This window comes from Lissotriton helveticus, chromosome 1_1 (assembly GCF_964261635.1).
Source record: "Lissotriton helveticus chromosome 1_1, aLisHel1.1, whole genome shotgun sequence".
In the NCBI taxonomy this organism is placed as follows: domain Eukaryota; kingdom Metazoa; phylum Chordata; class Amphibia; order Caudata; family Salamandridae; genus Lissotriton; species Lissotriton helveticus.
The window spans coordinates 1,724,819,757-1,724,838,294 of NC_136057.1; the positions used below are offsets into that span (position 1 = coordinate 1,724,819,757).

General features: G+C 45.2%; 1 protein-coding gene across 1 annotated transcript; it reads right to left on the minus strand.

Annotated features, from left to right (window-relative positions):
- Window positions 1-1,998: 1,998 nt before the first annotated feature.
- On the minus strand, window positions 1,999-13,350 carry LOC144833328 (keratin, type II cytoskeletal 6A-like). Its single transcript, XM_078689157.1, has 9 exons — window positions 12,651-13,350; window positions 11,738-11,955; window positions 10,633-10,693; window positions 9,265-9,360; window positions 6,932-7,096; window positions 5,367-5,492; window positions 4,331-4,551; window positions 3,379-3,413; window positions 1,999-3,277 (listed from the first exon to the last, which is right to left on the minus strand). The coding sequence occupies exons 1-9, from the start codon at window positions 13,239-13,241 to the stop codon at window positions 2,928-2,930; spliced, it is 1,863 nt and encodes a 620-aa protein (XP_078545283.1). The 5' UTR covers window positions 13,242-13,350; the 3' UTR covers window positions 1,999-2,927.
- Between the last annotated feature and the right edge of the window lie 5,188 nt (window positions 13,351-18,538).

The window sequence follows — 18,538 nt, forward strand, 5'->3', positions numbered from 1 at the left end:
ATCAACCCCTACCGATTAAGCAGCTATAATACATCTTAGAGATTTATCAAGGAGGCATCATTGTCCTGCAATAATAATTGAACAGGATACAGGAAAAGCATCTGACCATGTGGATGTTCATATTTGGTGAACTTCTGAGGACACTGGGCTTGGGACTCAGACCTATGAGAGCTATACCAGGTATTTATTGAGCCACATGGCAAAGCTACACTTTAATGGTTATTTATGTGGGCTAATGTCACTTGGAAAAGGAATGAGAAAGGGGTATTCTCTCTCGCTCTTGCTCTTTTCCATGCTGGTAGAGCTTTGCAAGGTGCAGGGAAGACTGACATAAGGTGGGTATTATACTCACATGGCGAGCATATTATTTTCATACTTTCTATTGACATACTGCCACTGAAAAATGACCTTCCTGGCGAATTCGGTACTTGTACTCAACTGCTCTCTTGGCTATTTACTTCAATATATACTATACACAAGCTCTGAAGGAGGTATTGGATTGCCCTTCTTTGTTCATCAGTATGATTGGTGGCCTTCACAGGGATGGTGGCCTGCTGGGAACAGCAGTCCACCATGTCAGTAATCACATTCTAATAAAGTAAACTTTTTCTGTAAATACTGCCCGTTTTGCTTAATGGAAACGGGGCTGCATTTACAAATATAGGGGCATATTATCAAGGGGGTTTATCTCCGCTTTTTTGGCTTTAAAAGCCAAGAAAGCGGAGATAAAATTATCTCCCTATTACCTAGCTGTCGCTAACACCAGTTAGCGACAGCTAGTAGGAGATAGCGACCATCTTGGGCCCCACTTTGCATGTCAGTGATATTTATCACTAATGACATGCAAAGTGGGTGTGCCAAGATGTTAGCGACTGGAAACAGTCGCTAACATCGCTATCTCCTATTACCAACTTTTGGAGATATTCGCGCTAAGCACGAATATCTCCAAAAGCTAACACCTGCCCTGAGCAGTTCTTAACCATGTTATCCAATGGGAGGTGGATAACATGGCTAAGAGCATTAGCTCAGTAATGCATGAATATCGCTGACTTTTCAGCGATATTCATGCATTGCGGACGTTTTTTAGCGCATTTGCGATAAACCTTGGTAATACCAAGGTTTATATGCGGTAAAAATCGCCGCAGCTCAGCGGTAACATTTTGTCTCTAACCAAGCAATAGCGATAATTATCGCTATTGCTTGGTAATATGCCCCATAATTTTTTAATATGTAAAAAGAGTCATAAGTAATCCCATGGATTACTGCTTACTGCTCAACAAATGTCACTCCTGCCTAACGTCGAAGAAAGTAACTTTTCAATGCTTGGCGACTGGATTACGGTCGCAAAATATTAATACATACAAACCGAATCACTGTTTAGATGGACTGCCCTAAATATGTCCCTTCCGGATAGCGATTTGTTATGCCTTTCTAAACTCATTTTGTGATTTTACAACATTTTACGAAATCAGAAAATGGGTTTAGCAAATTTAACAAAAACATTTTGCAGTTGCAAACTTTATGATTATGCGAATTGCAGGCTTTGACAACACAAAATGGCTTAAAACACCAGACCCCACGTACATATGAGGGCTGGATTTCTGGGTCAGTAACGTATGTGCTTTATTCTGCAGCAGTAGGCAATAACAATGTAAAGTACAATACACACTACAGTTTACTGTTGATTTTCTGTAACAGCATTTAGTAATAATAGTGTTACACACAAACACACATTCTAGATTTCACATGATGATTATTCTTTCACAACATTCGCTCGTGGAATGCACACGTATAGACAGTCTATACCTCCTGGAGCTATTATACTATAACACAATGTAAATTCATAGTCCACACACTAGCTATACTTCGAAGATTCATTACTCAGTAATAGTATGCAATAATAGCGTAATGCACAGGCAAGTGCTACATTTCATAGGTTAATTATTTTGATTCTGTTCATGGTATCTCTCTGTTTTCCATATGCATGCAGGGAAAATATTTGCCATGGTGGGAATGGTTTATTTTAAGACAGGAATATTTGTTTGGCCTGCAAGGGCTAGGACTGCATCTCAAGGTTCATTCATCAAGAACTATTTTTTTTCCTTTGCTTTAAAATATTATTTGTGAATTCCATGAAATTATTTTGTTTACTTTAATGACAGCTTGGCATCAGAAGATGATTTCTGGGAACCCTTTAACCCGTTTTCTGATATGTGCATAGTAAAACACAACTCGTTAGACAACAACTTGATAACACATAATTTTGTGGCATGTATAGTTTAATAGTGTATGCCAGGTAGAGAAAACGTCCCAAGAAGAAATCCAAACACAGACAGGGGTTTAGAGTCGGTAACAGGTATAACAAACAATACAAGAAGGTCGTTATACAGTCCAAGCAATGGCAGACAGTGCATACAGAGTGGGTGCAGGTGGTGGTGTACAGTACAAATATGGCTTTGGCATACACTACACAACAGGTTAAACAACCTGTTCAATAGAACTGGCATTGACACACCCTGGGTGACAAGATATGATGCTGAGGGCGTGAAGATTACCATCCTAGCATCGAGTGACATCTGCAGCGACATGAGAAGGAGATTCTGCAAAGGAGACCAAGGCCTGGCAGCATAAACCATATGTCTGTAAACTTTAGTTTTGCTCCAGGAGTCGAGTTCGCGTTTTCCTCTCCAGGGCAGGGTCTGTTAGATGCACTTTATAGTTCTGAATTGTACCGTTCAATCTGGTAGGCATGGCGCCAGGTTCTAAACATTGTATCACCTGGCAGCTGAAGCCGGTTTAAAATGGGAATTTAGAGGCGTGTGTTCTGAGTTTCGGGAGGGAGGGAGAGAGAGGGTTGTATGTGGTGAGGCCATAAGACAGGCAGCACCTTTCAATCAGTTGGAGAGCAGCCATTCCGCACTTTACATTTAATGTCTACTTTGCCTTGAAGTACTGCGTGTGGTTGTTTGGACACTTGCCACCCCAGAGCTGCTTCTGCCTCCTCCACCTGCTCCACCAATACTTGCCCCACCTCCAGAGCCATATCCACTGCCACCGCCGAACGCAGCACTGCTGCCTCCCATACCATATCCTCCACCGCCTCCCGCAACAAACCCGCTGCCACCGCTGAACCCACCACTGCTGCCTCCCATACCATATCCTCCACCGCCTCCCGCAACAAACCCGCTGCCACCACCAAATCCACTGCCTCCTGCGGCAAATCCTCCTCCTCCTCCTCCTCCACCAGAGCTGTAACTTCCACCGCTGCTGACCACAGCTGCAAGAAAAAGCACATCAGAATTACATTTGAGCATTTCTGCAAACCTACAACAGAATTTACCAAATGAAGCACTGCTCCAGAACAGTCGAGATACTTACAGATGCTCACTGCATTCTGAATTTCTCCAGACATCCTGAAGGAGAAAGAAAACAACATTGGTGAGAAGAGGAGGTTGAGCACACAGACCTTCGAGGAACAGCTTTTTGCTTGTGTGTTTTTTGTTATATAATGTCCAGAGTCCACAGCATAGAGCACAGTGAGGTGATTATTGATTGGATTAAGTGTCATTCAATTGTTGCTTTTGTTACAGGGACTGTTATACGCTTGAGATATGGCGCAGTAGGCTAAACCAACATCATAGGGTGCACCTACATCTGACAAAGGCCAGTAGATATCTCTTTGAGTTTCAATGTGAATGGTGCAGAATTTAGGCCTGAAGCACGAGAGTTAAATCAGAGGTACATTTTAAAGAAAAGGACATTTTGGGGCAGATTTACAAGCCCCGGCCTTGCGCCACTTTTGCATCACTTTTCAACATGGGAAAAGTGACGCAAAAGTGGCGCAAGGGGCTTGTAAATCTGCCCCTTACTGTTTATTCAGAGTCCTTTCTGCGATTCCCTTAAATACTGTTTTTACATACTTTGCTCCAATTTAGTAACTGATATTTCATATCGTTGACCCAGATATTGTGCCCCCTCTGCCATGTCACCACTCACTGGTATTTCTTTTGTAGTTCTCAGAAGTTTGCTTGAATTATACCAGTGGGAGGGATCCTCTGACCCCTTATTCAGGGAGGATTAGTGACTTATGCACATGTATGTTCATGCATTCTTCTTGGCGGTTCCTTGCTGTTAATGGTGTGCACGCTTGAAAAACTCTGGGCGCTGACTATTGATCACATGCGAAAAGAACTAGCATAAAGCCGATCTGGTGCACATGTGTGGCTTTCGTATGTCACCTGACTTTAAACATGATTTCCGTAAGCAGAGCACTAGAAACATCTCAAAATACAATGAATTGATCACTTCCACACTGTTACAGTTCACTCACCTGTTTTCTTCGCCCTCCAGCAGGGTCCTATAGGTTGCAATTTCAATGTCCAGGGCTAGCTTAACGCTCATCAGCTCCTGGTAATCCTTCAGCTGGCGCGCCATCTCCTCCTTGGCCTTCTGGAGCGCTTTCTCCAGATCTGCCAACTTTGCCCTGGCATCCTTCAGGGCAAGCTCACCGCGGTCTTCAGCCTCAGCGATACTTTTCTGTAGACTGGCACACTGTAAGAAAGAAGAACATATTAGTTAGCTTACTTTGACTGTTAATGTTATTAAGTTGCTACCACCTTAACCACCTATATCTGGTTAGTGTTATTCCTGGATACCTAGGATTCAGTATAGGGTGCAGTTGTTGTCTTCTCTTGAAAATCCTTCCTCTGTGAGGCATTCGGTGTATGATCAGCCAGGGCTGGGCACATCTGATATCCTCGTCTTCCCTCCACTGGATGAACTTCACTGAATAATAGCTCTAAAACTCTTACCCACGGAGAAATAACACTACTGCTGTTCTCTCTTGATCCGACATAGTGGTAACTAGAAGGGCTCACTCTTGATAATTCAACCTTAATACATGCTTCTTTACCCATCACTCAGGGGTCTTTGCTTATGAATATTCAATACTAATTTTATATACTTAATGGACTTCTTTCTGGTTGTTTATGGAGCTCAATCGTTTGACTGTCTCGTCTTTTGTTGCCATTCTACAGGTGTTAATGAAACAGTCAAGGTTGACCCGATACAACGATTGTGTTATCATACAGATATTGACTTTAGATCTCAGAAGTGTTGCGGCCACTTGACAAACTCAATGAGACTATCCCAATATATTTTTTTACTTATATTCAAGTAAGCCCTCTTGCACATTTGAGGCCGGGGAACACGATTCCCTTCTAGAGGAGTGCTCCAATGGTTGTACAAGAAAAACCCTCCTGTGTTTGAGCATGCAGCACAATCTGAGCAGGGTGACATCTTCTCCATGAATGGTTCTGTGGACCACTAAAAAAAGGTACATGTGATAATAGCTACGCAAGACGTACCTGTTTTTTCACACTCTCAATCTCTGACTTCAGCCTCTGTATTGCCCGGTTTAGCTCAGAAATCTCTTGTTTGCTGCTCTTCAGATGGTCCCCGTGCTGACCAGCGGTTGCCTGAAGCTGTTGAAACTGAAGGACACCGAAATGGAAAAAGAGGACTGATGTAAAAGCAGTTATTTTGTTCGTTTAAAATCACATTTTGCCTCTTAATGTTCTCTGATATGGTTTCTTCAGCTCACAACCTATTTTGAAGCCTTCTTGGGCTTATGGAATAAGATGCAGCTCCAGAATACCCATGATCCTCTTCAAGCTCCGGCAGTATGGGCCATACAGACCTACATCTGGGTCATCACTGTGACATTTGCTTCTGTCTTTGAGGCTGGAAGCCTCCTATTTGCTCTCTGACTGGCCATGGAAACTCAAATGCAAAGGGAGAGTCTGCTGAGTGTGACCTCTGTACTGAGTTGGAAGCTGGGCACTTCTATCAAAAACATGTCATGAATAATGTAGGCAATTTATCAAAACGTAGTAACAAATCATTGAAAGACTCATGGCACTGATAATGTGTAAGGCATGGCATTGAACTGGGATTAAGAAGTCAAAGAGGGTATTGAAGAATGGGAACAAATGGAATGGACAAAGAATTGGTGTCTAAATGAAAGTCACAAGATAGTGTGCAGGCATCAGTTCCAAGGGCTTGGAATAGAACTCACGTTAAATGACAGAAGACAAGACTTTTAAGTGGCAGCACTGGAGGTAAAAAGATGATGAGCGTTTGAAAAGCTTGTTTCGCCTTTGAAAGGGGAAAGATGATATAACAGTTTTAAAACGTAAGGGAATTGAGAATTGGGAGATTTAGGGTGGCTAAGTATTGGAACAACAATCTTTGGAAGACATGGTCGCATACGTTTGTCACAATTAAAGGCATTGCCCTGGAAAAGACAGTATAGTCAACCTTTGGGACTGCTCAGATATAAGATAGCATATAATGAATACACAGAAGTATACTGCCTTTAAAGAAATGCACTGAAAGGGATTTCAAGGCCCAGCATTTAATAATACATATTGATTTGCATAAGCAGAGTTTTGGGAGTTTTGGCCTTCAGGACCGTCAGACACATAACAACTGCACACAGAAATGGACGGCGCATTAGTATCGCCTATGGTTGGGGCTGGGCCATTTGATATTGTTATCGTAAATTTATGAAATGCTGGGCAATCAGGAGAACAATGTTGTTCGCACTAGAGGTTGGGCACTGAATTCTGCGAAAAAACATGTTAAGTTCATGAATATAGTTTCTATTTATGGTCTATTGTAAAGAAACCATTGGACAGCTGAGTGTTTTACAACTGTGAACCCTGAAATATCTCATTCTAGCATTTAAGACATATAAAACTTGGAAGATAGTCCACCACCTTAAGTTATGTTGCGCCATGTCATGTTGTGTTGTCAATATTGCAAATTGTGGAATTAATATATTGTTTATGTGCTAGGGGCAGAAGGTGCTATCTTTCCGTAGATTCATTGATGCCCCCTACCCCCTGGTACCAGGTCCCGTGCCACATACCTTGTTTGCGTAGGCAGCCTCTGCTTCAGCTTGGCTCCTCCGGGCGATTTCTTCATACTGAGCTTTGGCACCAGAGATGAGACTTTCCAGATCCAGGGCTCGGTTATTGTCCATAGACAAGATGACCGACGTGTCCGACATCTGTCCTTGGAGCTCGGCAAGTTCCTGCAAGTCAAGTAGCACAGCACTGAGCAGATGTTATGCTACACCTTGATTCACCCCCTGCTGCTGTCCTTGCATTCTCTGTTTTTCTTCTATCGAAGGCACAGACACTGCACCTTTTATGTTACTATGTCCTTTCTAGACTTGAAGAGGTTCGTTGCACACACCCTTCATATTGTACAGTCATAAATGCCTCTTCCTTTTCGGGATTTAGCAGCGGTCAGGCACAATGATGCACACACACATGGACTTGATGCACCACAGACTTTTAGGACTACAAAGAGGCAAAGGGGAGAGATGACAAAGTGCCGCAGTATGTTTAAATATAAGTACACAAGGAATCAACAGAGGGCCATGCAACTGAGCCGAACGTTAGATGAACATATCTCTTTTCTGGACCACTGATGGCTGAATGTCCATTTGCCCTCTTTGATTACAAACAATTGGTTCTATAGGAGATGGATGTCCTGCTACTATCTTTGATTGATGAATCTAAGTCTTGTAGGTGCTCCACGTTCCCTTGCCCTCTTTCATTAGGGATTATCAGTGCTGCAAGAGCTAGAAGTTTCTCTGTGCTTATTGACAATGTGTGATTCAGTCCTTAACAGGCGAATGTACCTTGTGTTGGCGATAAGGGAGTCTCAGTGTGGTAGGCGCTGGACATGCCTCGGCCCTCTTTGTTGTTGGGTACTCAGGGGCATATTATCAAGGGCCATATAGCCACTTTAGCTGGACTTTTTCCCGCTAAAGCGGCGACATTTTTATCGCCCTATTAGCAAGCTGTCCCTAACAGCAGTTAGCGAAAGCTTTCAGGCGATAGCTACAGGTTTGGGGCCCGCTTTGCATGTTAGCAATATTTATCGCTAATGACATGCAAAGTGGGTGTGCCCAAACTGTTAGCGACTGAAAGAAGTCGCTAACCCAGCTATCGCCTATTAGCAAGGCAGGCAAAGCGATAAAAAAATCACGCTAAGCGTGATTATTGCTAAAACCTAACGCCTGCTCAGACCACTTCTTAACCTGTATATCCAATGAGAGCGGGAAATTCAGGTTAAGTCCCCATTAGCGACGATGCCTGAATATCGCTGGATTCCCAGCAATATTCACGCATTTCGTCGCTATCGCCGGATATTTTATCGCTTTGGAGATAAACGTTGCTAATAGCACGTTATCTCTGCAATGATATCCGGCGATAGCCGGCGATAAAAAAAAAAAATGCGCTAAGCACATTTAGCGATAATTATCACTATTTGTTGCTAATATGCGCCTCAGTTTTATAGCAAGCTAATGTTACATTAGAGGCTCAGACGTACAGAGGGCTGCTTGTCTTCCTTCCTGAATAGGGAGTGGTCAGTTATGTAGGAGTTAGATGCTCCTCTACCCTCTTGGATTACAGGCTCTCAGTTCTATAGTGCCTGACGTTAAATTGCTCGACTTGATTAGGAAGCACTAATCTTTGTGGGAGATAAATTATCCTCTGCCCTCTTTCCCTGGGTGCTTAGCAATAATCGGGTGGTATATCCCTGTGTCCTAGCTTTATTGGGTCTTAGCAGTGTAGGGGCTGGCATTTACTCCTCTCTCTCTCATTAGGAAATGGATGTTTCTTTACCGTCTTGGATTAGGGAGGCTCACATTTTAAAGCAGTTGAGTATTTCACTGCCCCCATTGATTGGGTCGACATTCATATAGGACTTGAATGTTTCTCTGCCTCTTTGACAAGTGGATGTTCAGTTCCAGAGAGGCAGGCTGGTATCTTAAGAAATTATGCTAGAAAATGTAAGACTGTATGTTTTGCAATTAATCCCTGAAAGAAGCAATTTTGGGACTATTTTCTCCGAAGAAGAGGGTGCTGATCAGCGGCACAAATAAAGCTAAATTTCGGGGGGTGGGGCTAGTAAAAATGTCGGGGGGTGCTAATTCTTCAAGCAATAGGCAGAGTGGAGATTGCGGGGTCTCTAGAAATGGGTGAAAAACAACAAAGCCTCGTTAACAAGTAAATGGTCTTTTAAAGACCTGTGAAGTACTCAGGTGTGTGCCCGGGAAGCTGCCTCAGCCAGGCCTGACACACACAACAGGGGGGGGGGGGGGGGGGGTGAAGACCTTTGAGCCTTTGGGCATTGTGCGCCTGGTGCTGATAGTGAATTGCAGGGAGAAATGGACTGCATACTCACCATTTCGTATAGATTCCTGAGGAATTGGATCTCATCAGTCAGAGAATCCACTTTAGCCTCCAGCTCCACCTTCTTCATGTAGGCAGCGTCAACATCCTGAGAAACGAATCACAAGACGTTAACGGTGCATCAGATGGTGGACCCCTTAGATTGCAACTTTGTGGCCTTTACTCCTTCCTAGAGGCTTTCCCTTGATGCATTTCGAGGATTTCAGCTCAAAGCTCTCTGCTCAGGCGACGTACTATATGCTCATCACACTCAGGCGCTGTCTCATGTAACGATACTGACCGCGTGGTCCCCATATTTCTCTATCGCCAGTGACTCATTATTTAGCCTCCCCTTTCCTCATTCTGTGAATTCGCACTTCTGTTTTTGATTCTGAAGCCCCAGCTGTTGTTGAACCTCCATGGCTTTGAGCGCTGCTGTTCCCTTCTACGGTACCTGTTCTCCTCTCTACTGTCCTTCATCCTGGACACTGCCCAGATCCTGCCCTCAAAGGAGGATAGGAGCACGCAGTGCTCGCTCACGGATACTGTACAAGAAGACCAAACATCCCCGATCAGTAGTGCAGCCCCTGTGCCTCTGGACCCCTGCACATGACATCACAACACAACCTCATGACATGTGCATAGCAGCCTCTGTGCCTCTGGGACCCCTGCACATGACATCACAACACAACCTCATGACATGTACATAGCAGCCCCTGTGCCTCTGGGACCCCTGCACATGGCATCACAACACAACCTCGTGACATGTGCATAGCAGCCCCTGTGCCTCTGGGACCCCTGCACATGACATCACAACACAACCTCATGACATGTGCATAGCAGCCCCTGTGCCGCTGGGACCCCTGCACATGACATCACAACACAACCTCATTACATGTGCATAGCAGCCCCAGTGGGACCCCTACACATGGCATCACAACACATCCTCAGGACATGGACATAGCAGCCCTTGTGCCTCTGGTACCCCTGCACATGACATCACAACACAACCTCATGACATGTACCTGGCAGCCCCAGTGGGACCCCTGCACATGACATCACAACACAACCTCAGAACATGAACATAGCATCCTCGGTACCTCTGGGACCCCCGCACATGACATCACAACACAACACAACCTCAGGACATGTGCATAGCATCCCCTGTGCCTCTGGGACCCCTGCACATGACATCACAATACAACCTCAGGACATGTGCATAGAAACCCTGTGTGACACCGGCACGTGACATCCCAACACAATCTCAGGACATGTACATTGCAGCCCCTGTGCCTCTGGGACCCCTACACTTGACATCACAACACAATCTCAGCACATGTACATAGCAGCCCCTGTTTCTATTGTTTCTCAGACCACTGACCTTCTTCAGCACCACAAACTCGTTCTCTGCCGCTGTGCGCTTGTTGATCTCATCTTCGTATCTGTTGGAGTAAGATAGGGATTAAGGATGGATAGGGCATGGCACATTCGCAGCAGAGTTTTCAAGGTTGTAGGTCTCAGCCAAAACACAAGACTCCTTGGGGCACATTTACAAGAAAGTGACACATCTATATAGAAGCGTCACTTTCCCTGTACCACCATTGGAAACCCTTGCGCCACTATGGATGCGCCGTATTCACAATACGGTGCACCATGGCACAAGAATGGCCAGATACGCATTTAGACGCAAAAGTCACGCATTGCTGGAGTTGTATCGCAAGCACGACACAACTCTAGCAATGCAGGGGAGGCCTATCCTCATTGTGCTGCGTCACTCCTTACACCTGCTTCCAGTAGGCGTAAGAATTTTACGCAGTCACGTCCTAGAAGTGGCACAGTGAAATCTTGTAGATTTCACTCTGTCACTTCTACGAGGCTTTTATGCGTTGGAACACCCACCCTGCATACATTATACCTGACGAAGGTATAATGTGAAGCAGATCTTTATAACGTGACGCATCCCCATTTTTACGCTGCTGCTGCGTCACAAAAAGTGACACAATAGCGGCGCAAAACATGACGCAAGGGGCTTGTAAATCTGTCCCCTTGTGTTCACCTTTACTGTAGCATTTCATTTTCTAGACCCCGATCATGTGCACAATCCCAAACCTGACACCTATTATTTACTGTATGAATCTGATTACAAAGCAACTACGCCCTGTCTGCATTAGATGCAACATCTTACGTGTTTGTCGAATCTTAAATATAAGTTCACAACACATCTGCACACCTGATTCTTAACGAGAACGGGTCGCACTGTACAAGCCATTCCCTGCTTGCTGTCTTTCCAGTGCACAGCGACCAGAAGCCCTTGTGTGTGCTTTTCTGCTGCAAGCGCTGCACTTGGCGCTTGACGGTGATTTCAGCTAGAGGCACATCCGGGATTCCAGGAGAGATCCCTATACCGCTCTCTCCCTAGGTCTCCACCCTCGGCCTATCGCGCAGGCGCGCAGCCCCCCTCCTCCTCCAGACAGCCCCTCACATACTTCTTCTTGTAGTCCTCCACATGGTCCTGCATGCCCCGCAGCTCGTTATCCAGGCGGGATCTGTCACTGACCATCTTTTCCAGCTGCCTCCTCAGGGTATTAATGTACGCCTCGAAGAGGGGCTCAATGGTGTTCCTTTTGGTCCCAGTTTGGCCATGTTCCTGCAAAAATGTCCACTTGGTCTCGAGCACCTGGTTCTGTTGCTCCAGGAATCGGACCTAAAAGTCATAAGAGAAACGCCAGCTAAGTCTCTGTGGTAGATGCTTCCCTTGGCCTTAATGTGCTCTCATTTAATCTTTTTCGCTACCTGTTTTAACTCATATTGGGAGCACTTTGGCATGTGGGGAGTTTTTTCTATACAAACCACACACGTTTGCAAGTCAATGTGTGACCTTTACATCGAGCGACTTATGTCAGTCATGAAGCCTTTTAACTCTTCGAATGACATCATCGAAACAGCAGCCTACACAGACAGAGCAGGACCTATGAGCTTGTGAGGGGCAACAGGTCAGAAAATATTGTGGCTGAACAGTTTATTAAAACCCTCATTGCATACAGACAAGCAAATTTAGTTATTACGACCTTACATCTCAGAATCGAGGCACACGATCTTGTTCACTAAGCAACAACCATGTCCATCTTCTTAAAATGAAGTATTTATAAATCTAGGGAGAGCTTTCAATATCAACAGTCTTTATACAGTTTCAACGTTTTGTATCACTGATAGTAATGTTAGTCCTGTTGACTGCAAATGCATTAGTATTTTTAATGCTATATGTAAAAATAAAGAAAACAATATATCTTTACAGCCTCTACCATCTAGAAAGAGCCTATTTCATTATTGTACATGATAGTGAATCACAAATTAAACGATGTCTCTATAAAAAGGAAGAAAAATAGGTTCTTGGCTTACCTTGTCAATGAATGAAGCAAATTTGTTATTGAGCGACTTGATTTGCTCCCTTTCCTCGCTTCGCACCTTGGAGATGTTGGGGTCAATGTCCACATTGATTGGTGTCAGGAGGCTCTGGTTAATGGTCACTTGTTGGATTCCACCAGGAGGGCAAACTGGGAAAGCAGGAGCAGCACCTCCAAAACCTCCTCCACTGCCGAAACCACCTCCACCTCCAGCACCATAACCTCCTCCGCTGCCGAAACCACCTCCAGCACCAAATCCACCACCACCACCACCTCCACTGCCATAGCTCCCAGCTCCTCCAGCGAAACCACCCCCACCCTGAACACTGCCTGTGCTGATGGAAATTCTTTTAGTGCCCCCTAGGTTATAGAGGCTTCGGCTGCCAAAACCACTTGCACCACCACCTCCACCGCCACCACCAACACTAGTACGCCCATAACCACCACTGCCTCCGCTTTGGGATACAGAAGAAGAGCTAAAGCTGACTCTTCCTCCTCCTCCTGCTCCTCCTCCTCCAACGGAGGCAGCACTGAAACCCTTGCCTCTTCCTCCAGACTGAGAGACTGAATATTGGGAGTAACTCATGGTGACTTCCTGAAAGAGTAGCAGAAGCAAGGAATGATCAGAAAAGTCACAGTGCGCGAGAGACCCGAAAGGAAAGGAGCCAGTGTCCCTTTGATTTTAAGAGATGCTGTCGCCTTTTATATGTTTTGGCAGGTAGGCTGGGCCACAGGCAGCTAAACAAGCCAATTTATTCATCAACAGGTGCTTGGCACATTTGGCATGCCTGGCAGCAACCATTCCTTCACAACCTGTTTAATGGAGTGCTAAATGAACTACGCCTATCGTAGAGTTCGAGATTTAATAAAAGGGATTTGCTTGCAGGCTTCGGCATTGTGAAATACTCTGATCTACTATTCCTGCAGGTAGTGGGGTTCAGTTAAGGTATGCAAGAAAATGTAGATCTCTGGGCGAGTGTTTTACCTATTGTTTTTTATCAGCTGCGTCTCACACAACATGCAGGCCCTACACCTGTAGGGGCAGTTTTATCGTATTTTTTTCCCCCAACAGCATAATTAGTTAAATCTCTCTACTTCAGAAAAGTACACACCACATCGGTTTCGTCAGCGGCTTCTAAGTAGCTGCCAAAGATGTCCTTGATTGATGTTTCAGAGAAATCTCCTGGAACAAGCATACATTTTGAACTCAAAAGAAAGATTGGCAAAGGACCGTGACATTCTCATAGATGGTGTAGGAATTGTTTTTCTTCAGGCTAAGTACTTAAACTGGGGATTGGTATTGGACTGTATTGTTCGTAATTTAATGAGGATGGGCTGTCGCTTTACCCGATCAGGTTGTTTGATCACCAGTATCACCATTACTACGGTGTACCCAGGCGCGCAACACCCATAGGGCTCAAAGGGCCTCAGCCCCCACCTCGTGGTGTGTATCAGCCCCGGCATCTCCACTCTGCCTATTGTTGGAAGAATTAGCCCCCCCCCCCCGAAATTTTTATTAGCCCCTCCCGACATGTGGCTCTAGTGGCACCTCTAGGTGTACCTGTGGACCAAACTACCTTGAGACCTGGATGACTTGTATCAGCGGAATATGAGTCTTAGGGCCAGATATTCGACCCTTTTTTGCAGCCGCAAACGGGAAATACTCCAGTTTGCGACCGCAAAAAAGGGTAATGGCATGTACATATGCTATTATGCGAGTCACTGACGCGCAAAATTGCGTTTGTGACTCCTGTTAATTAAGAAGGGGCGTCCCTTCCTAATAGCGATTAACCATGCCATGTACAATTGTTTTACGACCACATTTGGGGCCACAAAACACTCACAGTGTACCACCTACTTCAAATAGGTGGTAAACCACTCGCAAACGGGAAGAGGCCTCCAGGGGACATCTTCCCCTGTGTGAGTATGTGAGAAAATATGTTTAAGAGCAGGCAGTGGTCCCATCGACCACTGCCTGCCCTTAAAATAATGAAACTGAAAAGTTTCATTTTTCTTTTTGAAATGTGTCCAGTTTTCCTTTAAGGAAAATGGGCTGCATTTATTTGGTACTCTGGATGCGATTATATTACGCATGCAAAGGACATAGATTTAGATTTTGAAACCGACTCTCTCAATCCATGATATGCAACTTGCATTTCAAGCATCTGCGCTATGTTTGACTTACATAGATCATGCGAATTTGGGTACTATCTGGAAGTATGTCTGCGTGGAACAGGTTCAGTCCTGTCATGGACTCATTTGCTTTAACCAGATCCTAATATGAAGACCGTCTCTAATTCTTTCTTACCACCACTGGGTGCACAAACATTGTCATGTAAATAAGGGAGGTGCCCCCTGTTGCACACACCCTTGTGCATCAAGCCTCATTAGTTTTTAAGTTCTGCCTTTAAGACTCCCTTGTTACAGGAATCAATTTACACATTCTCTGAAATTCCAGTGCACTCAGAAGTACAGTGTCCAATGTCATTATGATTAAGAGGCATGGCTGAAATCCAAGGTTCCTAAGACATCCTTCTGACATATTGTGTATTCCTAAAATTGCTGGTTAGCAGCTTCACCCAGACTCCACTCCAGAAGCAGGGATAAACACCAACTTGGTATATATTTGAAATGATTACTACAGTGGAGGGAAGTAATTCAAGCAGGTGCTGGTCGCACATGCACACTCACTCACACCCATGCATTTACACGTGGGCACACTTAGATCCTCCATTCACAAGCACATAAACATGTACGCATGGACATACACACCCATTCACAGCACACACTTATAAATACACATACATTCATACAACCATACATGTACGCACCGAACATGTAAAAAAATACAACCTACCGGACCGCAGCAGCGACCTCCGGGGGAGGAGGGAGTAAGTGTGGGTAGTTTCTTACTTTTGGGATTGCAGTCTCCTCATATTGGCTGACCTTCTCATAGGTCAGCCAATGACAGGAGACTGCATTCCCTTACTGGTCACAGAGTGAGATGGAGTCAATGAGACTGCTAACCTCATCCTCCTCTGTGACGAGCATCGCTGATGGACATTTGGCCTTGGGCCCATCAGGGCCTAAAACTGAGGCACCCAGGTCTGAAGCTATCAGTGACGCCCCTCCTCTTCATGAGGGGGAGGACCTCGAAGACCTTTGCTGGGCTGAGGAGGTTGTGCCCACAGGGCTGTGACATCTTCAAATCGCCAACGTTCAGCTCGGGCAGCTAGGCCCAAGCACATTTAGTTCAAGTTCAATGCCTAGCTGTATGACCTGAACATGTAGAGTGTCTGTCAGCCTGACCAACATTCTTTACATATGTTAAAATGTGGTAGGATGGATCCCTTCCTCCCCTAGGGACATGCCACTGCTGGTATGCTTTCATTTCACTGTAGCTATCGGACTTGTGGATAACAACTTAGAACTTAACTGTACATGAACAGTCACTTCATGTTTTTCGAAACAATCTTTTTTGTAATCTTAAGCCTGGTTAAAAACAGCCATCCAGAATTTTCTCATAAATCTTCAAATATCTGAATGCATGTTTATTTTTAATCATCAGGGCTTAAGGCACAAAGGAGGCTGGTCCTATTAGTATGCAGTCCTAGTGTGAAGTGTTTCTACTGCTATCCTATTACTACTGTATGCAGGAAACAATGCACAAATCCATCACTAAGCCAAGGAGGTGTGCTCATCAAGGCACCTACAGGCAACCACTTCAATGGTTCAAAGGTGACTTTTGGCAGAGATGGTCTTCCAGGAACATCTGATAGGTGTGCCTGCTTTGAGTAACATAATGCACTAGCACTGCACCCCTGCTGCGTCACAAAGCTACTGTGCAAAGTGCATTGCAAAAGGGGCATTGGGGGAACCTGCTGTTGTGATGGGGTCTACCATGAATGTTAAATCACCAAGATAGTGGGAGTAGCGGAAATGACATCACACCCTTGGACTTTCTAATGCTATATAATGTTTAACCATTTTTATACTCAAATAACACTTGAGGCTAGCAGTAATAAGAGTAGGTCCATAGGTACTATTGTGTAGTCTTGCTAATGATACAGGTTGAGTAATGACCAAGGGTTTAGAATGGCTGTTTGTAACCTGTGGACTACAGACCGCTGGGGCATCAGCAGCGCCTAATCAGGTGGGTCTGTAGACCCATCTGACCTTTAATATTTGCTGTCACTAGACTAAAGGAATTTGATCTAAATAGTTTATATGTGTTTCCTCAATAATAGTTTCTTTAATAGCAGTACTTACTTAAAGTTTACAGTATTACTTACTTAATGTATCTACACAGAACCACAGTTCAGGTGTGATACCGGGTGGATCAGCCTTGTAGACCAGAATCACTGGACTGGATCAGGTTTTGTTAGAGGACTCGGAGACCTCTAACACCAGAATCTTAGAGCCTTCCTCACACTGTCATACAACCTGTATGTTTTGTGCTTAACAGGAAGGCTATCCCCAGTGTCAATGTCATGAGTGCACCAATGGTTGATACCTGGGGTGAGTGAGAACCGAGATGTAAACTGTCCCAGCAACTGGTGACAGTCTCTCTGCTGCTGTAGTGTCAGAGTAAGGGAGAGACTCAAACCCTCTGCTGACCCGTCCTGCTCTTTAGAAGACAGGAGGTTGGGGAGAGGTAAAATCTCCTCTTCCACCTCATCATCCGTGACCAAGACCATGGTCAACTCAGACTTCTCAATGTGTGGGTTCAGGCGGTTCACGTGCAGGGCCCTCAAATGGTTCCTAGGAGCCTGCAATTCCACCAGGTAGGTGACGTCACTTTTGCACTCCTTCATCTCAAATGGCCAGACCAGTGGTCTTGCAGAGCATGGGGCACTATGGGCACCATCACCCACATCTTTTGACCAGGTTGAAACTTAACTAGAGTGGTATTCTGGTCATACCAGCATATCATGTCCTCCTAGCTAGCTTCCAGATTCTCCTGGGTGACTTTCCGGTAGCCGGCTGTCTGATTCCGGAAGGCCTGCATGTAACTGAATACTTCTTGGGGTGGCTTCCGAGGAGCTTGCTCCCAGCCTTCCTTCACCAAACTAAGAAGTCCTCTCAAAGAGTGTCCAAACATGAGTTCAAAGTGGCTGAAGACAACCCCCTTCTGTGGTACCTCCATGTAGGTAAATAGAAGGCATGGCCGCACGACGTCCCACTTAAGCATCATGGATTTAGAGAGACCATAATAATCCCTTTGAGGGTATGGTTTAACCTTTCAACCAACCCATTGGTTTGGGGGTTGTTAGGGGTAGAGAATTGTAGGTTACTCCAGACGCCTTCCACATGGCCATCATGTACAAGGGCATGAAGTTGGTACCCCGGTCTGATACCACCTCCTTGTGGAAACCCACACAGGTAAAGATCCCCATAAGTGCCCTAGCCACAGCCAGCGCAGTCAACATCCTCAAAGGGATAGCTTGCAGGAGAGCCTTACATCTCCCCCGTGTCTTGCTACTTGCCTGGCAGGTTGGACAGGACCTGCAGAACGCATCTGCAGCCATTCACATTTGAGGCCAATAGAAGTGGGTGACAAGCCTGTCAAAGGTCCTGTCTTGTCCAAAATTACCTGCCAGGGGCAAACCATGAGCCAAACCCAGTAGGAAGGCTCTGAAGTGCTGGAGTGTTACTAGCACACAGGCTACCCCAGGTTCAGCAACCTTAGGCTTGTTATAAAGGAAATCATTCTTCCAATAGATCACACGAAATCCTGAAATGTCCCAGCTGCCTGGTCCTGCTTCCGAAGACCTAGAAGAGTAGGGCACTCTTTCTGCACCGCAAAGAACTCCTCCCTGGAGGGACCTCCCTCTACTACCCCGTGGACAGCTCAAGCAGGTTCCCCAGTTCGGCCACCTCTTC

Excerpts from the sequence above, each read along its gene's own strand:
- LOC144833328 (XM_078689157.1), bottom strand. The coding sequence starts at position 13,241 with ATGAGTTACTCCCAATATTCAGTCTCTCAGTCTGGAGGAAGAGGCAAG. Across the intron at positions 9,361-10,632 it reads AGTTTGTGGTGCTGAAGAAG|GATGTTGACGCTGCCTACAT; the intron begins GTCAGTGGTCTG and ends TTCGTTTCTCAG. Across the intron at positions 3,278-3,378 it reads TCAGAATGCAGTGAGCATCT|CTGTGGTCAGCAGCGGTGGA; the intron begins GTAAGTATCTCG and ends TTTTTCTTGCAG.